This window comes from Thrips palmi, unplaced genomic scaffold, assembly GCF_012932325.1.
Source record: "Thrips palmi isolate BJ-2018 unplaced genomic scaffold, TpBJ-2018v1 HiC_scaffold_17, whole genome shotgun sequence".
Classification (NCBI taxonomy): Eukaryota; Metazoa; Arthropoda; class Insecta; order Thysanoptera; family Thripidae; genus Thrips; species Thrips palmi.
In genome coordinates, this window is record NW_023144626.1 from 3,187,377 (window position 1) to 3,215,232 (window position 27,856).

Below are 27,856 nucleotides of genomic sequence, written 5' to 3' on the forward strand. Positions count from 1 at the left end.
GGCCGACCGCTGGAGCTGTGCGGTGGTAGCCACGGGAATGGCGGCGTGACCTTTCGGGTCGCTGGGCCTTGCCGGGCCGCGCAGGGCCTGTCGGCGCCTTTAAGACACTTTGCAGCCCTCCGCACGCGACGCGAAGGGCCCCCGCCGCCCTTTAGAGCCCTCGGGGCGCCCTCAAAGCACGCCCTGCCCACCGCGAGGCGAACCTTGGCCTGGAAAGCGGGCCCCTCGCTACAAGTGACTGTTCTGTTTCTAACGGCGTTCATCCTCTTGTTGCAGGTTCTGCCCTAAGCCGTCGCCATGACGACAGACATATCCCTGGTCCGGTGGGACCCGACGCTCCAGTCGGAGATCGTCGAGGACTACGAGTACGACGGCGGAAACTCATCGTCACGACTCTTCGAACGATCGCGCATCAAGGCGCTAGCAGGTGAGATGGGGCGGTGTGTCTGGGGTCTGTCCCGACAGGTGGTGTGGTGTTGACCCCCGGGGCTCGGCGCTCCTCCCCGCCACTCCCAGCGCCGCGCTGCCGGCGTGGGCGTGCATATCCCGCTGCCCGGTTGTCGTCAAGTCGTTGGTAGTCGCGTCTTTACAGTAGTCCCCGTCCTGCGGGTTTAGGACTGGTGGGCGTGGCGTGGCGTGGTGCGTCCGGTGCGGTCCGCCGGCCTGCCCTGCCCGGCGTGGCGATGCCTCCAGCTCGCCCCCTCCCGCCACGCCTCGGCATCCTGGCGTCCCCCGGCGGCCACGCCATCGAAGCTAGCGGCATGTCCAGCTCGGCGGGGTCCTTGTGGCGCGGGGCGGGTGCGGGAACGGGCATTAGCACCTGCAGGGATCGTCCCGGGGCGCTAACGAGGGAGGCGACCCACTGACGGGGTGCTGCGTGCGCGGAGAGAGGCGTGGACCCGATCTAGTTGCCGCCGCGCCTCGTCCTAGTCCACGTCGCCGCGGGGTGATGGGGGCGCCGTGACCGGGGCATGGACCCCGGCCAGTGGGTAGCTGCGCGCGCGCGGCCCGCCCGGGTGGTGCCCGACCTGGTGCCGGACGTGGTGGTCGACGTGGACGTGGTGCCCGCCGTGCGCGTGGTGCGGCCGCAGGTGGCGGTGCCCGTCGTGGTCCCCGAGGACTCGAAGCAAGCGAAGCGGGCCGTCGGCTCGGTGCTGGCCCTGCGCCGGAACAGCGAGGTGGAGCGCGCCTGGGAGCGGCGCGTGGTGCGCTTCGCGGACGAGGACGGCGACGACGACGACGACTGGGACCTCGGCGCCGTGTGCCTCGACATGTACTACCCGTCCGAGCTGTACGAGAGGGTCGTGTGCCACCTCAAAGGTCTGTCGCGGCCGCGGTCCGCGACGCAGAGGTCGCCTGGGTCGGGGAATGCCTGTTCCGTGTCTCGGCTGTGGCGACTCGGGAATCCACAATGAGCTACCTTGCCGAAAACTGATTTCTGCTACTTTTATATTCTGCTGTGCTTTGGCGCGGCATGCCTTAAATAAATCAGATTTCACAATGACGCTCGAGTATTCCTCTCCAGAACGCGTCCTGGCTGGACAATCGCCCGAGTTGGTCCATTATCTGACTGCCTGTCCTCCTCTTTGATTGCAGACGAACGAGAAAGTGTACAGAAAAAACGTTCCAAAAATGGGTCAACTCCCATCTAGTGCGAGTCAACTCGCGTATCAGCGACCTGTACATCGACATGCGGGACGGCAAGAACCTCCTTAAACTCCTAGAAGTACTCTCCGGAGAGAGATTAGTGAGTAATCGATTCGATGGTGATTTGTGTGTGGCTGTCCGTCTGGTGAAATGCAGGGTATTTATTGTGTCGTTCTTTCTCCGCTCACAGCCACGGCCAACCAAAGGCAAAATGCGTATCCACTGCCTAGAAAACGTAGACAAAGCACTCCAATTCCTGCGCGAGCAGAGAGTGCATTTGGAGAACATGGGGTCCCACGACATCGTGGACGGCAACCCCCGCCTGTCCCTGGGTCTTATTTGGACCATCATTCTTCGCTTCCAGGTTGGTTGAAATGGATGCCCTGTGTTTGGTGAGTGCGTTTGTCGTGCAGGGCGTTGACTGACTGTGCCTGTTCCAGATCCAAGACATCACGATCGAAGAGACCGACAACCAGGAGACCAAGTCCGCCAAGGACGCCCTGCTGCTGTGGTGCCAGATGAAGACCGCCGGCTACCACAACGTCAACGTGCGCAACTTCACCACCTCGTGGCGCGACGGCCTGGCCTTCAACGCCATCATCCACAAGCACCGCGCCGACCTCATCCAGTTCGACAAGCTGTCCAAGTCGAACGCCATGTACAACCTCAACAACGCCTTCAACGTGGCCGAGGACAAGCTGGGGCTCACCAAGCTGCTGGACGCGGAGGACGTCTTCGTGGACCAGCCCGACGAGAAGTCCATCATCACGTACGTGGTGACGTACTACCACTACTTCAGCAAGATGAAGCAGGAGACGGTGCAGGGCAAGCGTATCGGCAAGGTGGTGGGCATCGCGCTGGAGAACGACCGCACCATCCAGGACTACGAGAAGCTGACCAGCGACCTGCTCATGTGGATCGAGAACACGATCGCGTCCCTGGGCGAGCGCAAGTTCGCCAACTCGCTGGAGGGCGTGCAGCGGCAGCTGGCGCAGTTCAGCAACTACCGCACCGTGGAGAAGCCCACCAAGTTCGTGGAAAGGGCAACCTGGAGGTGCTGCTGTTCACGCTGCAGTCGCGCATGCGCGCCAACAACCAGAAGCCCTACACGCCGCGCGAGGGCAAGATGATCTCCGACATCAACAAGGCCTGGGAGCGCCTGGAGAAGGCCGAGCACGAGCGCGAGCTGGCGCTCCGCGAGGAGCTGATCCGGCAGGAGAAGCTGGAGCAGCTGGCGGCGCGGTTCAACCGCAAGGCCGGCATGAGGGAGACGTGGCTCAGCGAGAACCAGCGCCTCGTGTCGCAGGACAACTTCGGCTTCGACCTGGCCGCCGTGGAGGCCGCCGCCAAGAAGCACGAGGCCATCGAGACGGACATCCTGGCGTACGAGGAGCGCGTGCAGGCCGTGGTGGCCGTCAGCCAGGAGCTGGAGGCCGAGAACTACCACGACATGGCGCGCATCAACGCGCGCAAGGACAACGTGCTGCGCCTCTGGAGCTACCTGCTGGAGCTGCTGCGCGCGCGCCGACTGCGCCTCGAGCTGTCGCTGCAGCTGCAGCAGAGCTTCCAGGAGATGACGTACATCCTGGACTCCATGGAGGACATGAAGATGACCCTGCTGTCCGACGACTACGGCAAGCACCTGATGGGCGTCGAGGACCTGCTGCAGAAGCACTCGCTGGTTGAGGCCGACATCAACGTGCTGGGCGAGCGCGTCAAGGCCGTGGTGCAGCAGTCGCAGCGCTTCCTGGACGAGGGCATGACCGGCGAGGAGGGCTACAAGCCGTGCGACCCCACCATCGTGGTGGACCGCGTCTCGCAGCTGGAGAACGCCTACTCCGAGCTGGTGAAGCTGGCCGTGGAGCGCCGCTCCCGCCTGGAAGAGAGCAAGCGGCTGTGGCAGTTCTACTGGGACATGGCCGACGAGGAGAACTGGATCAAGGAGAAGGAACAGATCGTGTCCACGGGCGACATCGGCCACGACCTCACCACCATCCACCTGCTGCTGTCCAAGCACAAGGCCCTGGAGACGGAGATCTCGAGCCACGAGCCGCAGCTCGTGTCCGTCATGTCCGTGGGCGAGGAGCTGGTGCGTCAGGAGCACTTCGGCAAGAAGCGCATCGAGGAGCGGCTGCAGGAGATCATGGGCATGTGGCACCACCTGCTGGACACGTCCGCGCTGCGCCGCCGCCGCCTCGAGGAGGCCGTCGACTTCCACCGCTTCTTCGCGGACGCCGACGACGTGGACCACTGGATGCTGGACGTGCTGCGCCTGGTGTCGAGCGAGGACGTGGGCCGCGACGAGGCCAACGTGCAGTCGCTGCTCAAGAAGCACAAGGACGTGGCGGACGAGCTCAAGAACTACGCCACGGCCATCGAGGCCCTGCACCAGCAGGCCGGCACGCTGGGCGAGCGCGACCGCGAGTCCGCCGAGGTGCAGGAGCGCCTGGCCAGCATCGACCACCGATACAAGGAGCTCATCGAGCTGGCCAAGCTGCGCAAGCAGCGCCTGCTCGACGCGCTGTCCCTCTACAAGCTGCTGAGCGAGTCGGACGGCGTGGAGCAATGGATCGGCGAGAAGGACCGCATGCTGCAGACCATGGTGCCCGCCAAGGACATCGAGGACGTGGAGATCATGAAGCACCGCTACGACGGCTTCGAGAAGAGATGAACGCCAACGCGTCGCGCGTGGCCGTGGTGAACCAGCTGGCGCGGCAGCTGCTGCACGTGGAGCACCCCAACTCGGAGCAGATCCTGGCGCGCCAGAACCAGCTGAACCACGACTGGGCCGAGCTGCGCGAGAAGGCGGAGGGCAAGCGCGAGGAGCTCAACTCGGCGCACGGCGTGCAGACTTTCCACATCGAGTGCCGCGAGACCATCAGCTGGATCGAGGACAAGAAGCGCATCCTGCAGTCCACCGACAGCCTGGAGATGGACCTGACGGGCGTCATGACGCTGCAGCGCCGCCTGTCCGGCATGGAGCGCGACCTGGCCGCCATCCAGGCCAAGCTGGACGCCCTGGACCGCGAGGCCGAGGCCATCAGCGGCGAGCACCCCGAGGAGGCGGCCGTCATCCGCCAGCGGATCGAGCAGATCCAGACCATCTGGGAGCAGCTCACGCAGATGCTCAAGGAGCGCGACTCGAAGCTGGAGGACGCCGGCGACTTGCACCGCTTCCTGCGCGACCTGGACCACTTCCAGGCCTGGCTCACCAAGACGCAGAAGGACGTGGCGTCCGAGGACACCCCCGCGTCGCTCGCCGAGGCTGAGAAGCTGCTGAGCCAGCACCAGAGCATCCGCGAGGAGATCGACAACTACACCGACGACTACACCAAGATGATGGAGTACGGCGAGCGCCTGACCGCCGAGCCGTCCACGCAGGACGACCACCAGTACATGTTCCTGCGCGAGCGCCTCAAGGCCCTGCGCGACGGCTGGGAGGAGCTGCACCAGATGTGGGAGAACAGGCAGCAACTGCTGAGCCAGTCGCTTAACCTGCAGATGTACAACCGCGACGCCAAGCAGGCCGAGGTGCTTCTGAGCCAGCAGGAGCACGTGCTGAGCAAGGACGAGACCCCCACCAACCTGGAGCAGGCCGAGAGCCTCATCAAGCGGCACGAGGCCTTCCTCACCACCATGGAGGCCAACGACGACAAGGTCAACTCCGTGGTGCAGTTCGCCAGCAGGCTGAGCGACGAGGGCCACTTCGCCACCGACAAGGTGCTCAAGAAGGCCCAGAACATCGAGGAGCGCCGCGAGGCCAATCGGCAGCGCGCCCTGGAGCAGATGGAGAAGCTCAAGGACCAGCTGCAGCTGCACCAGTTCCTGCAGGACTGCGAGGAGCTGGGCCAGTGGGTGCAGGAGAAGAACATCACGGCGCAGGACGAGACGTACCGCAGCGCCAAGACGGTGCACAGCAAGTGGACGCGCCACCAGGCCTTCGAGGCCGAGATCGCGTCCAACAAGAATCGCCTGGACGAGGTGCAGCGCTCCGGCGAGGAGCTCAAGAGGGAGAAGCCCGAGCTGGCCGAGCTCATCGACCCCAAGACCTCGGAGCTGGGCCAGCAGTTCGACGACCTGGAGCGCACCACCAAGGAGAAGGGCGAGCGCCTGTTCGACGCCAACCGCGAGACGCTCATGCACCAGACCTGCGACGACATCGACTCCTGGATGACGGACCTCGAGAAGCAGATCGAGAGCGAGGACACCGGCACCGACCTGGCCTCCGTCAACATCCTCATGCAGAAGCAGCAGATGATCGAGACGCAGATGGCCGTCAAGGCCAAGCAGGTGACCGAGCTGGAGTCGCAGGCCGAGTTCCTGCAGCGCACCGTCCCGGAGAAGATGGACCAGATCACCGAGAAGAAGAAGGCCGTGGAGCAGCGCTTCGAGCAGATCAAGGCGCCCCTGCTGGAGAGGCAGCGGCAGCTGGAGAAGAAGAAGGAGGCGTTCCAGTTCCGGCGCGACGTGGAGGACGAGAAGCTGTGGATCGCCGAGAAGATGCCCCAGGCCACGTCCACCGACTTCGGCAACTCGCTCTTCAACGTGCACATGCTCAAGAAGAAGAACCAGTCCCTGCGCAACGAGATCGACAACCACGAGCCGCGCATCCACGCCGTGTGCAGCAACGGCAGGAAGCTCATCTCCGAGGACCACGAGGACGCGCCGCAGTTCATGCACCTCATCGAGGACCTGCTGTCCAAGTGGGACCGCCTCAAGTCTGCTGTCGATGAGAGGCGCAACCAGTTGCTGCAGTCTGAGAAGGCGCAGCAGTACTTCTTCGACGCCAGCGAAGCTGAGTCGTGGATGAGTGAGCAGGAGTTGTACATGATGGTGGAAGACCGTGGCAAAGATGAAATTTCTGCGCAAAACCTTATGAAGAAGCACGAGGGCCTGGAACAGGCAGTGGAGGACTATTCAAATACCATTCGGCAGCTGGGAGACACCGCTAAGCAGCTTATCAGTGAACAGCATCCAGACAGGTACACCAGCCTAAATCTTTATAGCATTTAAAATACCCATCAAACTCTGCTTTTGCCGGACTAATGCCTTTTTTAATTCGTTTTAGTGACCAGATTGCTGTGAAGCAATCTCAAGTGGACAAACTGTATGCTGGACTGAAGGACCTGGCGGGTGAGCGAAGAGCCAAGTTAGATGAAGCTCTACAACTCTTCATGTTGAACAGAGAAGTAGATGACCTGGAGCAATGGATTCAACAGAGAGAATTAGTGGCTGGTTCACATGAGCTTGGTCAAGATTATGACCATGTCACTGTAAGTACATGGTTCTTCCATCATATGGTTTCATCATCTGTTAATATTTATTTATTTTGTAATTCGTCTAATCATTTTATTCTGTCTGTTTTTTTGTTGTTTTTTTGAATGCTGTAGCTCCTTTGGGAGAGGTTCAAGGAATTTGCTCGTGATACTGAAGCTGTTGGCTCAGAGCGATTCAATCAAGTGAATAGCATTGCTGATTCACTAATTGCAGCGAGTCACTCTGACAGTGCCACAATTGCCCAATGGAAAGATGGTCTTCTAGAAGCATGGCAAGATCTCCTTGAGATGATTGAAACTCGAACACAGGTAAAAAATAAATTGCCATTTTCATTACTAAGCATAATTTATGTACTTTATTCTCTAGAATTAGTTTTTAATTTCCATTATCGTTATTGCTTTCCAGATGCTGGTTGCATCTCGTGAACTTCACAAGTTCTTCCATGACTGCAAGGATGTCTTGGGTCGTATCCAAGAAAAGGAACACGCCATGTCTGATGAATTGGGCCGCGACGCTGGCTCAGTTTCTGCACTCCAGCGAAAGCATCAAAACTTCATGCAAGATTTGCAGACCTTACAGTCACAGGTATGGTGCTCTCTCCTTACTCTGCTAGGGTACTCTCAACCGTTCATCTTTGCACCGTAGGCACTGTTCCATGCAATTACCTCTGTGTTCTGCCCTCAGGTTTCTCAAATTCAGAAGGAGTCTGAGAATTTGCAGACATCCTATGCAGGTGATAAGGCCAAGGAAATCACAAACAGAGAAGCAGAAGTTGTTAACGCCTGGAGTAATCTTCAGAATATGTGTGACAGTCGCAAACAGAAGTTGGCTGATACTGGAGATTTGTTCAAATTCTTTATTGATGTTAGAACACTTATGTTGTGGATGGATGATGTTGCACGGCAAATGAACACTTCTGAAAAACCCAGGTAAAGGCCCATGTTCTCTTAGCTCCACCATTCCAAAGAAAGTGATGATTGACATTGCTGACAAACCAATCTTTCTCTTTTAACAGGGATGTTAGTGGAGTAGAGCTACTAATGAACAACCACCAAAGTCTTAAAGCTGAAATAGATACCCGAGAAGAAAATTTCACTGCCTGTATATCTTTAGGCAAAGAGCTTCTCTCGAGAAATCATTATGCATCAAATGAGGTGAATTATTTTCTCTTGTCACATTTCTTTGTTCTTTTTGGTCTAGCTGCACTGTTAACATATCTTAACCTGTTTCACCTCTAGATTAAGGAAAAGCTTCTTTCACTGACCAATCAAAGACACTCCTTGTTACGACGCTGGGAGGAGCGATGGGAAAACCTCCAGCTTAGTAAGTTCAAATCCTTTTAGATCAGCCAATTATGATTTTTTATAAATATCTTAGTGTTTTAAAATTATTTTTTCCCCCTTATGATTAAATTGTATATTGTATCTTTTCTTTCCAGTTTTGGAAGTTTATCAGTTCGCTCGAGATGCAGCAGTCGCAGAGGGATGGCTTATAGCACAAGAACCTTATCTAATGGCTAGTGAACTTGGAATGAGTATAGATGATGTAGAAGCACTCATCAAGAAACATGAAGCCTTTGAAAAGTCTGCTGCTGCCCAAGAGGAAAGATTCAGTGCTCTGGAGAGGCTTACAACTGTAAGTTCAGTCTATATCATTTTCCTCTGTTTAATGTGCCCTTGCCCAAATTTAGTAACTCATCTCGAAATTGTCCTTTGTGCAGTTTGAATTAAAAGAGTTTAAGAGGAGAGAAGAAGAAAAAGAAAGGAAACGACAAGAAGAGTTGGCAGCTCAGCAGCAACCTATTACATCACCGCAAGGAACCGGAGATAGGTAATCCTCAATTTTCTGAGTGCAAATTTGTCTATTCTGAGTACTAGTAGGTTGATGACACCATGTTTTGCCTGCAGGCCCGATGGTCCCGGTTCACCGCAAGCAGAAGCAGTTCAGGCTGCTAGTGACCAGGAGGCACAAGGTAAGATAACTTTTCTATTTGATAACCTGTTTGCATTTCTTTTTTATGGATTTGACACATATGAGAACACTTCATTAACTGCAAGTGGATACCAAATGTTTTGACTATCTGGACTGGGCAATAATTTTAAGTGCTATCTGGTTAAGCATTTGGACAAAGATCATGCCTAACAAAAGTAAATCATTGACTAATGTAAAGATTTTATCTCCTAGTTAATAATCTAGTCAAATTGTTAACTCAATGGGTTGCTTTGGGTGTGACACCTTACCAGCGTGCAAAACCACTGTTGCTTTCACTCGATTCAGTGCTGTCTCCACACATCTGTGTGTCCTGGCTTTGGAATGGTCTCTCTTCTGCTTCACTTATTCTCATCAACATGTGCCATGTCCATTTTCCCATCTTTTGAGCTTTTATGTGCTCACAGTTTTTTACATATCTGGCCAATCCCCAGATATTAGTAGTACCACATAATGCTAACCTTGCCCCAGCCCCACACATGTCATGTTTGTTCTTCCAAATTAAGAAATGTGTGTATGCTGGTCGATAACCTCGTATTATTTGAGGGCATTCCAGCATTATGCATGAGGCATTGTTTGAAATGTGTTTTCTCTTTCTGTCCTCAATCCTATCTCTCCTCCATACGAATCCTCAACATCACACAAACAGCTTCTCGCAAATCTTCAGCCATAATTGTGGTTGCTCAAGTGGAACGTTCAGCTCTTAGAGAAGGTGAGTCGGGCACTGCTTCTAGGCTCACTCGCTCAGTACTTTTTTTATGGTTTCTTTACTGTTATCTTGCTGTCACATATTCAAGCAATTCATGCAGTATCCATAAAGTCTATTGTTAAACTACATTCGTAGTTACCTTTACAGTATGACTTGAATTGACTATGAACATATTTGTGATCAGCAAGCATCAAAAATTTTGGTTAAAATTTATGTTTTTAACAACATGTAGCTGTTTTAGACAAATTAGAGCTAGAAACTTAAGACTCAATATGTAGTTCATTTTATTTTTAGAATATATTTTACTTCAGATAGTTTTAAATTTTTCTGATAACCAGTCTTTGTAGACACAAATGGCTGTTAAAATTGTAATTTAAACTCACTCTTTTTATTTAGAATAAAAACTCTTTATTTTTACATAAATTTATACATTCACAAGCTTTACAACTTTCACTCTATTTCTGTGTCTTTCTCTTGCGCCTTGTAGCATGTAGCCATACTTCTCTTCTTTTGTCCTTTTCTGTTGTCCTTTATAAAATGTTCTTTGTTTTTGGTGTTTTGTGAAGTGACCTTGGTTTGTTTGTTCACGTTTTGTCACCTTTCAAAAGTTGATGGCAAATAGCTTTCAGGTGTCGTTCAATTAACTGGTGAATTGTGTTCCTAACATTTGTGGTATTTGGTGTTTACAGTTGGTGTATCTGGTCTGAAAAGAAAATATTTCAAGTCTACAAACACTCAATGTAGCTAAATTTCAAGCTGAACTATGAATTTGATCTTTCCTTCTCTAATAGTTACAGCAAAAAGAATTCAATTGAGTCATAATTAACTTATAATAACTTTTTTGTTTGTAGAGTCGAGATGTTATTCTTTTCACCCACTAATTCAAGTGGCAATGTGTATGTGGCACTCAAATGTATTCATTCACTGCAGGTTCTCCGTCTAATGGTTGTGGTTCTACACACTCATGTCAAAGTTCTGGCAGTTTCTACAGTACAGTTCCTGTGTGTGATAGTCACTTCTGTCTGTTTGCTGGTTCATGTGTCGCATTGAAACCCACTCTTAAGAAACCTGCACACAGCAAAGTCCTGCTTACATTCAAATAGCTTGTTCAATATTATTTTCCTGTTCATTGTTGTTTCAATGAATGCCATGATATGACTGTCAAAGGTTCCTCGCCATTTCCTCAAGTTTCTTAATAGTGGGATTCACTGTATTTTACTCAATTTTGTGAATCTCTGTGAAACACTCCTCTTCTGCCTTCTGTGGGTACACCTCTGGTGTTTTGTTTCCATAAATTTTTTGTAGCTGCTGTTAACTGCCGCTCTCCCTGCTAACCAGTTCATTGAGAACGAATGCCTGTTGTGTGATTAGCACCAGTAGATTTTGTCCTAGGGTGATGGGCAGATTGTAGTTGGTTAGTTTTCTTTTTGAGGTAAGTGGGATTAACACCAACCTGGCATGACACTTGCACTTAATTAATGTGTATTGTTTATTTCATATTTTCAATTCTGTGCAAATTAAATAATAGTGATAGCTGATTCTTTTATTTTATTATTGCTGCATGATGTTAAGAATATTGCATGCTCAAATATCTATCACTTGCATGTTTATCTAGTGGTGACGGATGTTGAAGATAATTTGCACAAGCGTCGCACGATGCCAGAACCTGCACCGTCTCTGCGGCAAAATCCTCCGGAAAGGGTTAAATCTCTTCCTGTTCAATCAACACAACCAACCGGTGAGGGTATACTTTAAAACTGTCTGACTGCAAACTAATCACTGATTTTCTGCAGTAATCTTGTAGTTCAGTCCAGTCCAAATTCCCTAATTGTGCATCTTGAAAAAGAGCACAGCACTTAAAGAAAGATTATCTAATCAGTTAATGATATTTTGATAGCTTTACTGCCTTGTTCACAATTATTTTAAGGCCCTACCCTGGTATCTTAAAATGCCATTTATTTATTCTATGGGACTATCAGCCCCAAGGTTGAGCGCCAAAGATACCTCTTCCACCTCTCGGAAGAAAGACCGCTCACGTTCTAAGTCGCCATTCAGAAGTTTCCGTTGGAAGAAAGGCTCGGGTCCAAAGAGCCCCACTCTTGCTCCTACTAGCGCCAGTGATGATGAATCCAACATGGAGAGAGAAGGTCAGTATTTGGTGGTTTAAACCGTTGCAAACTGTTCATTAATTTCTTAGCCCTTCAATTTCAAAAAATAAGAAAAGGAAGCTGGTTCTACAACACTTTGCTTGTGCTCTATGCATTTATTGTTGCAAGACAATACTTGCTACCCCCTGGTACTGATCATGCTCACTCATCAAAGAAAAAAAAAACCTTGTGGTTATTTAGTTACTTTCCCTGAAGCAGCACACAGTGATCCTATGATTTGTCTATCTCTGCCAACGGTAGGTAAAGAAGAATGTGAGTGCTGTAATTTAGCAGTAGCTTTCTTAGCTTGATGGGAGATTTAATATTTCAGTAGCGTTTGAATGCTTCTTGTTTTGTTTTGTATTTTTATTAAATTTCTGCATGGTTCTTCAACAATAGTTTTGTGTTGGAATGATTAAGTTGTACATTAGGAAACATATAATTTGCAAGGAATATTTCAGGTGAAGCTGTGTTCAAGTCATTTTCTGTATTGGAGCTTCTTATCTTTTTTCCCACTATTCAGATTCTAGCAAGGTTATGCTGGCCAAGCTGAGCTGGTGCCAACTGTTGAAGTTAAACAACATTCTAAATTGTTGCTTTACAGGAAATCTCTAATCTTTGTTACAAATAAATTTTTCAGATATCCTGTCTTTTTCTTCTCTATTCTGAGTTTTTTGACCCCATCAACCTCTGTTTCTGTTTCTTCCTCTTAGAAGCTGCTTCATCAACCAACATGGAGGGTACCTTAACTCGGAAACATGAATGGGAGAACCAGACAAAGAAGGCAACCAACAGGTAAGGTTTTCAGAAAGTACCCTTTTTTTTCTTCTGGAAAATTTAACTTATTTTTCACTACAACTTCTTATTTATTTTAAAAAATGATTAGGTCATGGGATAAGGTGTACATGGTCCTACGAGGAAGCCTCTTCTCTTCATATAAAGACCAAAAGTCGTACAACTCCGCTCCTGGAATCTGCTTTAAGAATGAGAGTCCAGCTGATCTTAGGGGAGGATCTTGTCTCCTTGCAGAGGACTATACTAAGAAGAAACATGTATTCAGGCTCAAGTAAGATTCTGTCTCTTTCTCTTTTTTATCTATTTTAAATTGTAAGGCTTTGGTGCCTACTACTTTTCCTACATTTTAATTCAATCTTGGATTTCTTGTTTTCATATAGGTTAAATGGTGGTGCTGAATACTTGTTCCAAGCTAAAGATGACAGTGAAAGATCTAAATGGGTAACAAGTTTGGCACAGGCTTGCGAATTGCAAGGCTCTCCAGGACCATCTCGAGCCCAGACCTTACCTGCATCAACAGAGCAGCGCAGAGAGGATGCCAAGAGACGCAGTTTCTTCACACTCAAGAAAAGGTAATACATCTTATTGTGTAAAGTAACTTTATTAAAGTTGTTGCTCCATTCTTGCTTACATGTGTCTTGAACAGCATCAGTTCCGTCTAATTACATTCCCACCTGTTTTTGTTACAGTTAAGAGTGCTGGAGGACATTCTGTCGCTCTTTTTTCATCACATGGCCGCTATCCAGCTATTCCCACCTCTCGCTGAAAAGCTACTCACCGTGATTGACACCCCGGCACCATGTTGCCAGAAGATCATTTGTTATCACTTTGTACCATCATTTATTTTATTTGTGTCATGATTCATTTGTTCATAACTGTGCAGCAGTTTTTCAGCAATACAAAGCTTATCATTTTTATTTGTATAAACATGTATTTACTGCCAGGTTTTTCAAACTAATGTTATTTTAATGATACGGAAGCACAACGCCTCATGTTCATAGGTGGGCTGGGGACAGATTGGCTGAGAAAATGTTTTTAAATATTTCCTTAATTTATTAATAAAGTTTTACCTTTTTGTATGTGTGGAACAATGCATTATGGCTTTAATTCTCCACTATGCCAGGAACTGAATAGTTCTCCAAGCTTGTCTTTTTACGTCCCCTATGATGCAAGAACTGTGCCTTCAAACCAATTGTATGTGAACTCAGTTTACCAGATTTCAAATAATGGTGTGGTGCCATTTCATTTTAAAGGCTATCCCGTCTACATGGACTCTTCATCAGTGAAGCATATGTGAATGTTAGACAACTTTGTGTATTTTTTATGAATTTTTGTGCATTTGGAAGCTTTGGCTGGTACCAACATCACATGAGAATACCTTAAGGAATGATTGTGTGTAAATATCAGCTTTTATTTGAGTCATGTGCTTTAGAATACGAACTTCTTTTAATTGTTTTAATGTATCCTCCCCCCTCCCTTTTTTTTGGAGCTTCCAAATTTTTTTTTCTCTTATTGTGACATATTTTGTTTGAAAGACACTTTTATTTTGTGGTATAGGGTATTTCTTTTTCTCTATTGAAAGTCCTTTATACTTGCATCTCTTTGTAAGAAGATTAAGTGGTTGAAATTCTTCAAAATATTGACTCTTGATTTTTTTTAAAATGCCAATTCAGAGCTTATTATTGTCCTCTTCGGAAATGTATTCATCGGCACATAAGACAAATTGTTTTGCTCTCCACCCCTGTTTTGTATGTTCTTCATACCGTTTTTGGCTCTGCACTCTACGCTGTACAGCCTCCAATGGAGGTCATAAGGAGTTTTCCACTCCCATAAAATTATATATTGTCTTATATGCTGATGAATAAAGAAATCCAAATGCAGATCTTTAACTATAGTTGCTAGTCACTTAATTGTAGAGGACTGCATTCACGTTACAGATTGACTGATGGTGTTAAGTGGTCACCTGTGGTGCTTCACCTAGAGCTTGTTTTAAATAAAATAAGTTAAGTAGCATAATTTGAAGAGTTTAATTTCAGCCCTGAATCTGTTATTGAGCGAGATTGAAATTGAGTAAAATTGCTAATTGAGTGTGTGCTTCAATCAGGGATGTGCAATCTGAAGATGTTGAAGAGTACTTTTTATAATGCAAAGAAATTATTTAATATATATTTATTAGGTGCATTTTGTACAGCTGATTTAAGGGTCTTTACTTCGTAATAATATCAACAGAAACTCTGATAAAACTCTGTGGGGATGTAATGAAGAACATAAATAGAAAACTTCCATAGGATGTTGTGTTTATATTTAATAAAATCACTTTTGAATCATGTTATATTTGCACATTCCTACTAGAATGCAGTAACATGTTCAGAATTTTCTTTCTCTCTCTTATTTCCATCCCTAGTGTTCAGTTTAGATTATGCAGCTACTTGTGCCCTGCCCAAGGATATGAACATTGTAAATTTGGTTTTAGTAATGGGAAAAGTGCTTACAATAAAGAAATCAGCTGACTGAAGGGACTTTTAATTTCATTTGTATCCTGATCAATAATGCAAAAGGCTCAAATACAAAGTATGAACACACAATGAAATTAATAAATTTATTAGATAGGTGATTTAGCCATCACAAAACAGAATTATAACTTACATACTTATGTACAGATAATAATAATTTAAACACAGACACAACATACATGTCAAAATGGGATGAGGTCCAGTCACACGGGAGAATACTGCCATGACAGTACTTGATAAATGACCAAGCTTATGATCCCCTGAACATAAGAGAAACAAAGCAATAGATTGGTTAAGAAAAGTAGGCAATTTGTGTGGAATTTTGAAGTTGAGGTGCACTAAAACTTACACAATGATGTTGTTGATGGGAATGTGGATTAACTTCACAAAGAATCCAATAAAGCCCATGATGCAGAAGCCAACAGCTGTGGCCACAGCGATCTTCTGGAATTCTGCAAACCAAAAACACAACCGCCCAAAAATCAATAAAATAACATTCACATTCATCTAGCCCACATACACAGAAATGTCATTCATTACCTCTCCTGTCAGGCTTAGTGCACTTCTTGACCAGGCGAATGGAGTCCTTGGCAAACTGCTTGCCAGGCTTAACGAACTTGGTGATCTGGTCCATGTCGGTTTCAAGTCTAAACAAATAAAGCGGATGGTCGACATTAGCCACAGCATGTTAAGCCTAGGGACACTAACCTTACCAACCTACAGAATAAAAGCAGCTACGGGACCTCCATAATGAGTGTCAGTAGCAATACATCACCGGACTAGAGGAATAATAAAAACCAAAATTTATAAAACGAAACAAAAATTAAGAGGCAAAGAGAATATAGTCTAGATTCGGCACAGGCCATTGGCTACCCTATGGCCCAACCCTTTAGATCCATTTTACTATAAAACCATTCCACCTTTGAAACAGAAGATAATCATGACAAAACTAATTGGATAAAGCAGTTTTAAATGAAAAAAAGTGCAAACAATGATGGAAATAAAAAAAATTTAGTGACTAAATTCTGGAAGTCCAAAATGTCCAACCAGCACAATTTAAGGGGACCGATCATACGTCTTTAAGTTTGGAAAACACAATATAAGCAAAAGCAAACCACGGACGAACTAAGAGCACTTACAGAAGCTCCGAACACGAGCGAGAGAAGAGAGAGAATGGGTTTCCACGTAGCACGTAGCAGACACCACGGTTCAGCAGCAGGAGACGACGGCTACGTCAACACAACGCGTAGACACGCGTCAGCGTAGTGGTGCCACTACACCAGCCTTCCACCTAAAACTTCTTGCAAACACATGATGCACTTTGGAAAGAATCATTTAAGTGTGGATCGTGGTCTACTTTACTGGGTATAGTTAAGGGTTAAAAGGAATCAGCTTTTCAGTTCGAGGATCAATTATGCCCCAGCAGAAAGAGGGAGGGACATTTCATATTCCAGCGATACATCGACAGCAATGTTTCATGGCTGACAACCAAATAAAACCAGTTTTGTTTTGTTTTTTTGCTGTAATTTTGGTATACCTGTAGATTCAAAAAGTCAGTGGTGTCAGTTAGGCTATGCCTTCAGCTGGTACCGGGTTTGATGTGAAGCATTTAGAAATTTTTACTTTTATTGTTGGAAATCATCAATTGTAAAATGTCTTCCAAGGCTAAGTCAACCAACCAAAATATTCAAGTGTTCGTTAGAGTCAGGTAAGACCATGTCGCTTTCCTTGGCCCTTGGCCGGGGGCATTTGACGGGGCACTTGATTCCATGGCAGTTCACATCAATGTATCTGTACAATTTTATGTTTATTCAGGCCTTCTAATGCCTCGGAGCAGAAGTCTCGGTCCATCGTAGATCTTAAGTCTGACAGAGAAATTTCTGTAAAAGATCCTAAGCAAAGCAACACCTTTAAAACATTTGCTTTTAACAATGTTTTTGGACCAAATTCTGCTCAAGTAAGTTTTTGTTTTACTTTTACTTGGTGTTATGTTGTATTAATTGTCTCTTCTGCTGTTTCTTGTCGGACGTACAATGTTTTTGTATTTTTCTTTGCAGGTTGATGTTTATCGTTCGGTGGTCCAACCTCTCATTGATGAGGTTCTCAGTGGTTATAACTGTACTGTGTTTGCCTATGGTCAAACAGGTACAGGTAAAACTTTCACGATGGAAGGTGAACGTTCCACTGATGCTAACGTGACATGGGAAAAAGACCCACTGGCTGGTATTGTACCTCGCACCCTAAGTCAGCTCTTCGATGAATTAAGACTGTTGCAAGTGGATTTCTCTGTCAAAGTTAGTTTCCTCGAACTGTACAATGAAGAGTTGTTTGATCTCCTTTCTTCATCAGATGACATGACAAAATTGAGGTACATTTTGTTTGAGCTCTTATGTGGTATTAGAAATATGGATTGCTGTTAGTACATTTGTATTTTATCTTAAAATTTTTAACAGGATCTTTGAAGATAGCTCAAAGAAAGGTGCTGTGATTGTCAGTGGCCTTGAGGAAGTTTCCGTCCATTCCAAAGCTGATGTCTACAACATCATGAAGAAAGGATCTGATAAACGTCGAACAGCCTCTACTTTGATGAATGCAAGATCCAGCCGATCTCACACAGTTTTCACTGTGACTGTCCACATCAAGGAATCTGCCAATGAAGGAGAAGAAGTTATGCGTACAGGAAAAATGAACCTTGTAGATTTGGCAGGTTCAGAGAACATTGGACGCTCTGGAGCAGTTGATAAACGTGCTCGCGAAGCTGGAAATATAAACCAGTCTCTCTTGACATTGGGCCGAGTTATCACTGCTTTGGTCGATCGATCTCCGCACGTTCCTTACAGGCATGTCAACTCCGCCATCTGAAGTAATATTGCAGTGATTCTCTTTGAAATTTTTTCTGATCACAAAATACTCTTTGCAGGGAATCCAAACTTACTCGCATCCTCCAAGAATCATTGGGTGGCCGTACTAAAACTTCCATCATAGCAACTGTGTCTCCGGCTGCATGTAATCTAGAAGAAACTCTGAGCACACTTGATTATGCTCATCGTGCCAAAAACATTCTAAATAAACCAGAGATTAATCAACGCCTTTGCAAGAAGACCATGTTGAAGGTATTAAACTTTTGATACATCCAATAAGGTTTCCATAAGCTTCTTAGGAAATTCACTCACTGAAGGATAAACTTAATTTTTTCAGGAGTATTCAGAAGAGATTGAGAGACTGCAGCGGGATTTGGAAGCAACCAGACAACGCACTGGTGTCTACTTAGATCAGTCAGAATATGATAACATGATGCTCAATCTTGAACAGTTAGCTGAAGAAATTAAAGAGAAAGAGGAAGAGTTGGTCGTGTCAACAGAAGAAATGGAAAAGAAAAAGGTATGTTCTCCGTGATTTGTCCAAATTCGTCTTTTGGATTTCTATTAATGTACTTTTTGGACTTTTGCTGTTTGAGTAGGCAATCTGTGAAGAGCTCGGCAACAGAACTCAGGAAGTTCAGGCGACTGTTAAAGAACGCACCGCTATCAGAGATGAACAAGTATCAACATTGTCAAAGTTGAGAGCTGAAACCTCTCAGATAACTACAGATATCTCTGAAAAAGATTACCTTATGCTTTGTCATATGGATACTCTTCAAGTTCTTTCTTCTCAAGCAAACACGCTCCATAAATCAACTATTGAATCAACTGAAAATGTTGGTCTTCTTTATGATAAAATAGATCGCACAAGAAGTGCTTGTCAACGCAATGAATCTTCCATTGAAGAATTTGCCGAAAAGAATATTGAAATGTAGGAGTTTTTTCCTCATTTTGTGTCTTTATTTCTTTGTGGATGTGTGTGATAACTAATTTCTTAATGTGTGTGTTTCAGTACTGATGGAACAAAGGCTGTCATCAAAGAAAGTATGAAGTCTTTATCCAATGCTGTGTGTGGACTTGAATCTCTATCTGCACAGAATTTAAACTTAATGGGCACTCATTTACGTAATATTGAGTCTGCTGCTGAAGGGTTTTCAAAAGTTCAAGAACAGACTTCAGCCATTTGTGAGAAAATAAATGAGGTTGTAAATGAAGAGCCTGTCTTAAAAGCTGAAATAGATGTACTTCAGACATGCTATGAAGAATCCCATGTAACGTTCGAAGATCTCAACAAAGAGTTGGTAATACCCTGTCTCCTGCTGACTTTTAATATCCTTGTTGAATTTATTATTCACCCACTGATTCATCTATATCTTGGTTATTTCTAACTAGCTTGCCACAACAAACAAAATGAAAGAAGTCCTCTCTGTGGATTTTGGAATCATCACTGATTTACATTTGCAAATCAACATGGAATGTGATGTTCCAAGGGATATTCTGAATGATTGGACTTCTACTGAACCCCTTTCAGATATGACTTTGTCTTTTGCGAACGAAGTGGAGAGTTCAATGAAAATAATCGACAGAGGTTCCAGTGATGATGAGGCCTTCTCACAGAAACATCTTGAGAAGCAACAGGTACATGAGATGCTAATCTCTATCAAAATTGTACTCCACTGTTTGTTTCTGCACACTTTAATGTTCTTTTCCCTCACAATGTCAGGTCTGTGAAGAGAAATTTAAAGCTATTTCTAGGTTACTAGAAGAAATTGTATCTGTAGGAGGTGACATGATTTCAACAGCCGATGCTCATGGTAGATCTGTAAAGGAAAGTGTAAACACAGCAATGACAAAAATGGAAGAAGCCAAGGATATTGTAAGATCAGCTGTAACAGAGGAGAAGACCAAACTGGACAGTGTTCTTAGTGAAGTGCACCAACATTTTGATGGTGTATCACATATTTCACACAAATTGCTTGACTTAAATTGTTTGAAAGTAAGTAAAGGATGTTTTTACTGCAGAAGGGGTGATAAAATGTGGTTTTGTAAACACCTAATTAATTATGAATAACTTTATTGTTTCTCAGAGTGATTTTAACACAGAGCTGCTGCCTTTACAAACTGTGTCTCAGCATGGCCAGAAAATCATTATGGCTTCAGAGTCATTTAAGAATGCGGTCCAGGAGAAACTTGAAACTAGTGCTAAAAATTGTGAACGTCTCACTCAGATTCACGATGCACATGGCAAGGTATTGAATAAGTCAAGGAAAGGGAAGTCAAAATTTTGTTCAGTTATAAAATTGTATGCTTTTTTTTTCCAGCAAGTGCTTAGCTTGATTAGTACGGCAAAGCAGGGTGTTGAAGAACATGCAAATAAGTTGCTCTCCACTGTAGAGTCGTTTAATGTTGATATCCAGAGAGAAACTGGAGTCCTGAAAGAAATGGTGCAGTCATTTGAAGACCCATTAGTTAAACAGAGTGATGAATATCAGAGTGCTCTTGATCGCGTGCAATCGCTTGGTGCTAAACCATGCACTCCAACTGGTGAGGAAGTTATCTTTACTCAATTCAACTCATCTTGTGTGGCTTTAAGTCCAGTCAAGTACTGAAGTGTTATGCCAATGGCTTTTTTTCAGGAAAAACTCCTCTCAGATCTGATGTACGAATTCCTCGCGATCTCCCATCAACATTGCCTCATGAAAGAATTCTTTCTGGACTTCGAAGTAAATACAGCATTGTGTCAAAACTGGTGAGTTCTACTATCTGCTCATGCTCTTGGTGTTTTTTGTTTTTACTGTTTTACTCAAAGGCAAAGCCAGTTTCATGGTTTAGATAAGTCATAATTTCTTCTTTTTTTTTCTGCTCAGAACCTTGATGATTCCCCAGGCATAGACAGTGCATACTCTGATGTTGACTCAGACTTCAACAGTTCAGAAATGGATCTTTCGGCAAGTATTAGTTGTTAAATGGAGGATTCCTTTCGCTACCTATGTATGTGGTCTAATTTTAACTTGTTTTATTGACAGGCTAACAAAGAAAACTCCTTGATTGAACGAGAATCTTCAGAAAAAAGCTTCCAATCTCATCTTCCCAAACCTCGTAAACCACTGGCAAATAACAATTAAGTGATTCAATAGTTTATTATCAGCATGCACATTTAAGATTTATGCTCAAGTGCGTTTCATATTTTTGTCGAATTTATAATTTTTCTTGTATAGTGTTTCAATTAATTTGTATTGCTCTGATTGTACATATTGCATGAGTGTACGCTAAAGTGCGTTTTATATTTTTTACGAATTCCATGACATAATTTTTCTTGTATAGTGTTTTAACTTTTATTGCTTAGATTGTACATATTGCATGAGTGTACTTATTACTCGAAATTAAAGAAAAAGGAAACTATGTGGTGTGTTTGTTCTAACCCCTAAACCAAAGAGAGAAAATTAAGTAATTTCTTACTGCATTGACTTCTCTCTGAACGTGAGGGAGGTCAGGATGGAAACTTGGGCTGGGGCGCCTGTGAAGCCCAGAGTAGGCCGGCCTGCGCGGCCTGCGCGGCGGAGGGTTGCCTACCCTGGGCTTCACAGGCGCTCCTATTGGTGGCTCTGCGGAGAGGGTTCGGGCTAGGGGGAGGGAGGGTGACGCAGCACCGCCACTGGAAGTCCGGAGGGACGGGGGCTTCCCTCCATGGCGTCCGGCTGGTCCGGTAAAGGCCGAGCCGAACGCGGGGCATGCCAGGGGCACGGCGTCGAGTCGACACGCAGCCGAAGCCAGTCTTATCTCGGCTCGCCAGCCAAGCCAGCCCGCCAGGACTCAGCAGCCAGTGAGGCGGCGCGGAGTGCGGTGCAGCGCGGAGGGAGGCCCCAGCAGTGTACCGCGTCTCGCACCAGAGCCGTCGCGCCGGGCGCGCCAGTCCAGTTTGTAGTGTAGTATGAGGCTGGACAGGTGGTGACGTTCCCGTACTCATCAGCGTCGCTGGGGCTGGAAGCAGCTGGAAGATGGTGAATAGTGCTGTAGTGGGGGAGGTGCGCCTCGTGAGCCGTGCCGGTCTGCTTGACGTGCTTGACCCTCTGGTGGTGGTTTGTCGCGGCAGGTGCCTCTCGGTGCGTTCTGGGCGTTCCTGCAGGCCTTCCTTCTGCTGGCGGGGCTGGCGCTGGCCGCCGCCGCCCTCCTCCTGTACTACGACCCCACGATCCGGCGCGCCGTCAAGATCGCCGAGACGTACCCGCAGCCCAGCGCCCTGCCCGTCGTCGGCCACCTGCTGCACATCCTCAAGCCCCGCAGTGAGTGCGGCGTGCTGCACAGTGGGCCAGTAATCGGCGCAGGCGGCCAAAATTCTAGTCGCTAAATGAGACTCGAATCGAACGTCTGACCCCACCAATGGGTTGCTCTCCGAACGAGGAATGCATAGGTGGGGTCACACGCTCGGTTTGTCCCATTTAGCGTTTCTGGAGCTCAAAATGCGTCTGGAATTTTGGCCGCCTGCGCCGGTTTCTGGCCCACTGTGTGCTGGCGTCAGCCCGTGCGGACGCAGGGAGGCCCTGGCCCTGGAGTGGGGAAGACTAAAGGCACTGTTGCCGTACTTTTGACACTCTTTCCAGACGAGCTTTTCTGGCTGCTGCGAAACCTGCACGCCAAGTTCGGAACTCGATTCGCCATCATCCTGTTCGCCAGGCCCTCGTTCAACTTGGCGGACCCACATGCAGTCGAGGTAACTCAAACGGGCCCTAGCATTCAATAATGGTTGGCATAGGCTAATTTCTTCAGCGAAGTCCAGCCTTGACGCGAATTCGGAAGCTGAAATGGTCATGCTCATGTGGAGGTTCACACGATAACGTATTGTAATTGGGTGCACACTGGACCGTGGAGTACTACGTACCCACACCTGGCGTGTAACAATACCGGACGACACGTGTAGCATCGCGGCCTTGCCGGTCTGCGCCGGACTGCCTGGCGGCGCCTGGCGGGCCGAACGCGCGGGCGGGCCGTCGGCCGTCGGTCACGAACACGAACACGATGGTCGATGGTCCGAATCACAGGAAATCCTCAACATCATATGTGCTCATCCACGAACAGAGACGGTGCGATGCACTGGGCACTCATACGGCTTGGAAACATCCACAACACGGTGTTGAGGACTTGTTTATCTAGATCGGAACAACGACAGTAGAGCCGATGATAAGGAAATGAAAAAAGAATACATAAAATACAGTATGGTTTCGATTGAGACCTTTGCAGCTCTAAAGAAAAAATAGTCAGTATCTGTACCGGAGTAGTTCTTGTGCCTAGGAGAGATTGAGGCTCTCTGAAAAAAAAAGGCGCGCCTTTGACCCAAGAAAACATCTTTCCCGCTCACAGCCTCCACCCAAAATAAACTTTTCTCTTCATGACACACGATTTGAGAGCCTTGTCACAGACATTGAAAGAGCGCATGAATAATCATGCAATAGCTTGCGAGCTGGTTCCGAACAGCGATTTCGTCAGCCTGCCCGCCCCAGAAGTGCGAGTGAGACAGAGCGACGGAACGCCGATCGGAATCAGCGACTACTGACCCACCAGCGCGGCGTACAGTAAGCCAAGCAGCTGGAGACCTCGACGCTGGCTGACCGATACTCGTCGCCCAATGCACAGGCCGTGCTGTCCAGCAGCAAGCACATCACCAAGGGCAAGGTGTACGACTTCTTGAGGCCCTGGCTCGGCAACGGCCTGCTCACCAGCGAGGGCAAGCTGTGGCACTCGCGCCGCAAGATGCTGACGCCCGCCTTCCACTTCCGGATCCTGGACCAGTTCGCCGAGCACCTGGAGGAGCAGGGCGCGCGCCTCGTGGACGAGCTGGAGGCCGCCAGGCTGGCCAGGGCGTCGAGGACGGCCGCCGCGGCCACGGACGTCGCGGAGGACGTCCCGGAGGGCGCCGTGGACGTGGTGCCCGCCATCTCCAGGGTCACGCTGCGCGCCATCTGCGGTAAGGCGGCCAAGTTCTCACGGAACAGGACTCTGCTGGCGGCGCTGGCCCGCCCGGACGGACGGCCAATGGATGCTTAATTGCGGAGCGTTTCGGGAATGCGCGCGCGCTCTCCAGATTGATCGTACATGGCATTGCCGCGTCCGCATTAACTTTATGGCGTTACGAACGCCTGGTGACGTCATCGCGGCAGTGGAGAGTTCGAGCACACTAAAATAACCGCTCGCACCGCGTCTCGTTTTTGCAGTGACCGCCATGGGTAAAGTCGGATTCCAAAGCTCCGGGGACTCGGCGGAGGAAGGCGAGAAGACTTACTTCGAATCAATCCACAGGTAATCGCACGCGAAGCGCGACGTCGGGTGTGGACGTGATTCACCGATCCGAGTGTGGGGCAAGGGGCAAGCAGTGTACAGGCCGATAGTGGACAACAAACAAGCCCCGAGCCTGTAGGTTGGATACTCGAAGATCAAAATCAATGACAAAGCAAAATTCAGTTAAATTTTCACGTCTACTCACCGAATAACAGGGATCGCATGTCCGTTGTCTTTAGCAAACGGGGAACAATTAAAAAAAATAAAGCGGAAAATGTTGCAAAAAAATTGAAAATGTCCTTGCTCAGGGTGGGCACCGGCATCGTCCACCGCCTGGTGCGGCCGTGGCTATGGATGCCGATCGTGTACAAGAGGACCGCGTCGTACCGCCAGCTGTTCAACGACCTGCGCACCCTCCACGGCTACACTGCAAAGGTACAGGCGCGGAGTACCCCCCAGCATGCGAAGCCAGTGTGTATGGCACGCTAGGTTTCGGAACGGAGAGGAATCTAACCGACATTTGGGTGCAGGTGATCGCGGAGCGCAAGGCGCTGCTCGACGACCCGGACGCGAGGCCGCACGATGGTAAGCCAGCACGTCTCGCCGATCTTGTTCATCACCCCTTTTTGCGCTTCTGGAGACTCATCCCAGGAGGCGTTTTTGTCACTCTGTCTCCCTCGCACCCGCACGGGGCGCTCCGCGAGCGCGAGAGAGACAGAGCGACGTGGATCGTGGCGATGATCTCGATGGCCTCCTCGTCCTCCAGACGGCGACAGCAAGCGGCGGGTGCTGCGGCCCTTCTTGGACGTGCTGCTGAGCGCGCAGAGGGACGGCGCCGACCTCAGCGACACCGACATCCGCCACGAGGTGGACACCTTCATGTTCGAGGTTGGCCGCCCATCACCGTCTGCTGCACAGTTTTCACGTGGCTACAGTTTTAAGGAACGTACTCTAAGCTGACGTCCTCGTCCGCCACCCCACAGGGCCACGACACCACCTCCATGGCGCTGAGCTGGGCGCTGGAGCTGCTGGGCCGCCACCCCGAGATGCAGGACAAGCTGGTGGAGGAGCTGGAGGGCGCGGGCAGCGACTGGGACTCCGTCTCCAGGCTGCCCTTCCTGGACCGCGTGCTCAAGGAGTGCCTCCGGCTGCGGCCCAGCGTGCCGTTCATCGCCCGGCAGCTGGACACCGACGCCGTCATCGCGGACGGCCAGGTGCGTGCGTCGCTGTGTCTCTCTCGCACTGCTGCGTGGAGCGGCGAAGCCCCACGAGTGCGAGAGAGACAGAGTGACGAGAGCGCTGTGCAGATCATCCCCGCGGGCGCCGCCGTCAACGTCAACATCTACGACCTGCACCGCCACCCGGACTTCTTCCCGGACCCCGAGCGCTTCGACCCCGACCGCTTCCTGCCGGACAAGGAGCAGGCGCGCCACCCCTTCGCCTACGTGCCCTTCAGCGCCGGGCCCAGGAACTGTATCGGTACGTTTCCACTGCCGTGGCGGCCGCCTCGCGCTGCGCAGGTAGGCAACCCTTCCGTCGTCGTCCGGAGACGCAGAATGTGTTGCCTGCCTCGCCGGCGGCGGCCGGCCGGTACAGTCGTTTGCCTCGCCTCGGCGCAGCGGCCTCGGAGGCCTTGAAACGTGCTTCCTTCGTTGGCAGGCAAGCGGTTCGCCGTCATGGAGATGAAGCTGCTCCTGGCCAGCGTGGTGCGCGCCTTCAGCGTCCGCTCCGCCATGCCGGCCAAGCTGGACGTCATCGCCGACCTGGTGCTGCGGCCGCGCGCCGGCGTGTACCTGGAGCTGACGCCGAGGTGAACACGCCGGGGAGCGCGGCGTTGATTCCATTCCTGGAGAGAGAAAAGAAAACGACAATCACGATTACGGGCGGGAAGACAAGCACATGGACAATGTCATTGGACCTTCACTGTACAGTAGACTTATCAAGACGAAAAAGATTATTTATTTCGTAAGAGAGAAAAAAAGCAGCAGTGGAACGTGTATGTTGAGTCCCTCACAGACAATAAATCTTTTTCTACTTTACGAAACCCTACTTGTAACTTATTTTATCCCTTGCCCCTATTTTGCACGGTTCAATCACCTTTCTCCATTTAAAAAAAAACATTGTTTGTTGCTTGGCCTGGATTCTTGATTCACGTTCTTCGGAGTAAATACCTCTGGTTGTCCACCAGAAAACAAGCAATTACCGGCGTGGCAGGAGACATTTTCAAATCTCGAACGAGGCCCCAGGCAGTGGCGGATCCAGAGTCGGCCCAAGGGGGGGGGGCAAAGTAGCACTTTTTGCCTACTTACAGGGGCAAATTGGTGCTTTTTGCCTACCTTTCAGGCGGCTATCTAGGGGTCAAGGGGGGGGGGCAATTGTCCTTTTGCCCCCCCCCCCCCCCCCCCCCCCTGGATCCGCGCTTGGCCCCAGGTATGCTAAATTTTCCAAGTTTGTCGACCTTTCCTCAGTTTGGAAGCGTGTTCGTTCCCTGACCCTGCGGCAAACAGCAGCCAGGCACCCGCCGTAGAGGGCATGCCGCTCACAGCGGGTGGTAATCACCCTCATTCGAAACTATAAAAAACGTGTCCCCGCATACTTTCGTATTCATATTCATGCCAACTGAACCAAAAACGCGATAGCGAGAATGACCGCGGCGACCGCCCTTCTTATCGACCGCTCTCGTTCAGGTCGCCGCCGATGATGCCACTCCTTCCCCGGTTTTGTTCCATTTGCTCTGTTTTATCGACCACAAACCGACGCCCCGTCGGAAGCGGCACACACGTGGCTCCCTCGCCAGAGACTTTAAAACGTTCAGGCCGGATGGAATCATACTGAAAAATACCTGTTTGATAAACACTATGGTCAGCGAGCGGCTCGCGCGGCGGCATAGATACTCGCCAGGCAGTGCAGCCGCGTGACTGCGGCCGGCAGGCTCGCACTGCACTGCACACTCCATGAATGGCCGGACACACGGCCGAATGATCGCATGAAAAAGAGTGCAGTCACTCTCAGGTCTACAAGCGAGTCCCGCACACTGCGCGACGGTGCCGTGATTGGCTGGGCGCGATAACTAGGCCGCTGTCTTCCAATCAGCGCATCGCAATCTCGAGACAAAAAAAAAAAAAACAAACCACTGCACTGTGATACGCACAGACATGGTGATACCGGTGGCACGGGGCGATCCAGGGAAATCCAGTAAGAAATTGCCCTTTCCGGTGCCATGGTTAACATGATCAGTCGTTCAAAAACCGTGACCTGCTTAAAACATGCTGTGTCGCGGGCCGAGCCGCTAGATATCCTTGTGCCGCACAGCGCCGCGCCCAGACTGCACTGCAGCGTGTCTCTACTGTACAGAAGTCTGCCAGTCTATCCTTATTCTTTTTGAGTTCCCCATAACGAAAGTTGAGAGAAGTTTTCCCCGTAGTGTAGGAAGAGTTTTGGCCGGTTGTTGTTCCGTTGTTGGAGGAAGGACCGTATCGTTCGGTGTTGATGATAATGTTTGGGTACACCTGGGCGGGCATCCAGGCGGGCAGCCAGGCTGGCAGACCGTGGCCTTCCCTGCGGCTCGGCTCTAGCGGGGAGGGGGGGAGGGCGGAAGGTTGACTAGGTCGTGGCGACGCGGCTTTAGCGCAGCAGTCGGCCGGA

At 48.9% G+C, this 27,856-nt stretch overlaps 4 protein-coding genes across 4 annotated transcripts in view; 3 read left to right on the forward strand and 1 right to left on the reverse strand.

The window, feature by feature from the left end:
• Positions 1-15,079, forward strand: part of LOC117643754 (spectrin beta chain) — a 35,677-nt gene extending 20,598 nt beyond the window's left edge. The window contains 22 exon segments of the mRNA XM_034382829.1: positions 277-427; positions 1,597-1,614; positions 1,617-1,747; positions 1,838-2,011; positions 2,088-2,682; positions 2,685-4,307; positions 4,310-6,629; positions 6,716-6,920; positions 7,038-7,232; positions 7,330-7,509; positions 7,609-7,853; positions 7,940-8,078; positions 8,163-8,247; positions 8,363-8,559; positions 8,645-8,754; positions 8,832-8,896; positions 11,238-11,360; positions 11,602-11,769; positions 12,483-12,564; positions 12,656-12,835; positions 12,945-13,136; positions 13,254-15,079. Of these exon segments, the coding sequence (XP_034238720.1) occupies positions 298-427; positions 1,597-1,614; positions 1,617-1,747; positions 1,838-2,011; positions 2,088-2,682; positions 2,685-4,307; positions 4,310-6,629; positions 6,716-6,920; positions 7,038-7,232; positions 7,330-7,509; positions 7,609-7,853; positions 7,940-8,078; positions 8,163-8,247; positions 8,363-8,559; positions 8,645-8,754; positions 8,832-8,896; positions 11,238-11,360; positions 11,602-11,769; positions 12,483-12,564; positions 12,656-12,835; positions 12,945-13,136; positions 13,254-13,257 (7,161 nt within the window). The 5' untranslated portion in view covers positions 277-297 and the 3' untranslated portion in view covers positions 13,258-15,079.
• Positions 15,080-15,149: 70 nt separating this feature from the next.
• Positions 15,150-16,371, reverse strand: LOC117643759 (protein transport protein Sec61 subunit gamma). Its single transcript, XM_034382833.1, has 4 exons — positions 16,217-16,371; positions 15,618-15,724; positions 15,427-15,529; positions 15,150-15,337 (listed from the first exon to the last, which is right to left on the reverse strand). Exons 2-4 carry the CDS (start codon positions 15,709-15,711, stop codon positions 15,328-15,330), a joined length of 207 nt encoding a protein of 68 aa, XP_034238724.1. The 5' UTR covers positions 15,712-15,724; positions 16,217-16,371; the 3' UTR covers positions 15,150-15,327.
• A 234-nt stretch (positions 16,372-16,605) lies between these two features.
• LOC117643755 (kinesin-like protein KIF11-A) lies at positions 16,606-21,277 on the forward strand. Its single transcript, XM_034382830.1, has 15 exons — positions 16,606-16,785; positions 16,893-17,034; positions 17,135-17,445; positions 17,531-17,917; positions 17,998-18,190; positions 18,276-18,458; positions 18,538-18,869; positions 18,951-19,239; positions 19,331-19,576; positions 19,662-19,934; positions 20,026-20,187; positions 20,260-20,482; positions 20,575-20,687; positions 20,806-20,886; positions 20,965-21,277. The coding sequence occupies exons 1-15, from the start codon at positions 16,730-16,732 to the stop codon at positions 21,061-21,063; spliced, it is 3,090 nt and encodes a 1,029-aa protein (XP_034238721.1). The 5' UTR covers positions 16,606-16,729; the 3' UTR covers positions 21,064-21,277.
• A 503-nt stretch (positions 21,278-21,780) lies between these two features.
• Positions 21,781-26,255, forward strand: LOC117643756 (cytochrome P450 4C1-like). The gene is made up of 11 exons (XM_034382831.1): positions 21,781-21,939; positions 22,032-22,221; positions 22,540-22,649; positions 23,570-23,900; positions 24,148-24,232; positions 24,520-24,646; positions 24,742-24,796; positions 24,978-25,099; positions 25,195-25,425; positions 25,519-25,690; positions 25,871-26,255. Exons 1-11 carry the CDS (start codon positions 21,937-21,939, stop codon positions 26,023-26,025), a joined length of 1,581 nt encoding a protein of 526 aa, XP_034238722.1. The 5' UTR covers positions 21,781-21,936; the 3' UTR covers positions 26,026-26,255.
• Positions 26,256-27,856: the final 1,601 nt, after the last annotated feature.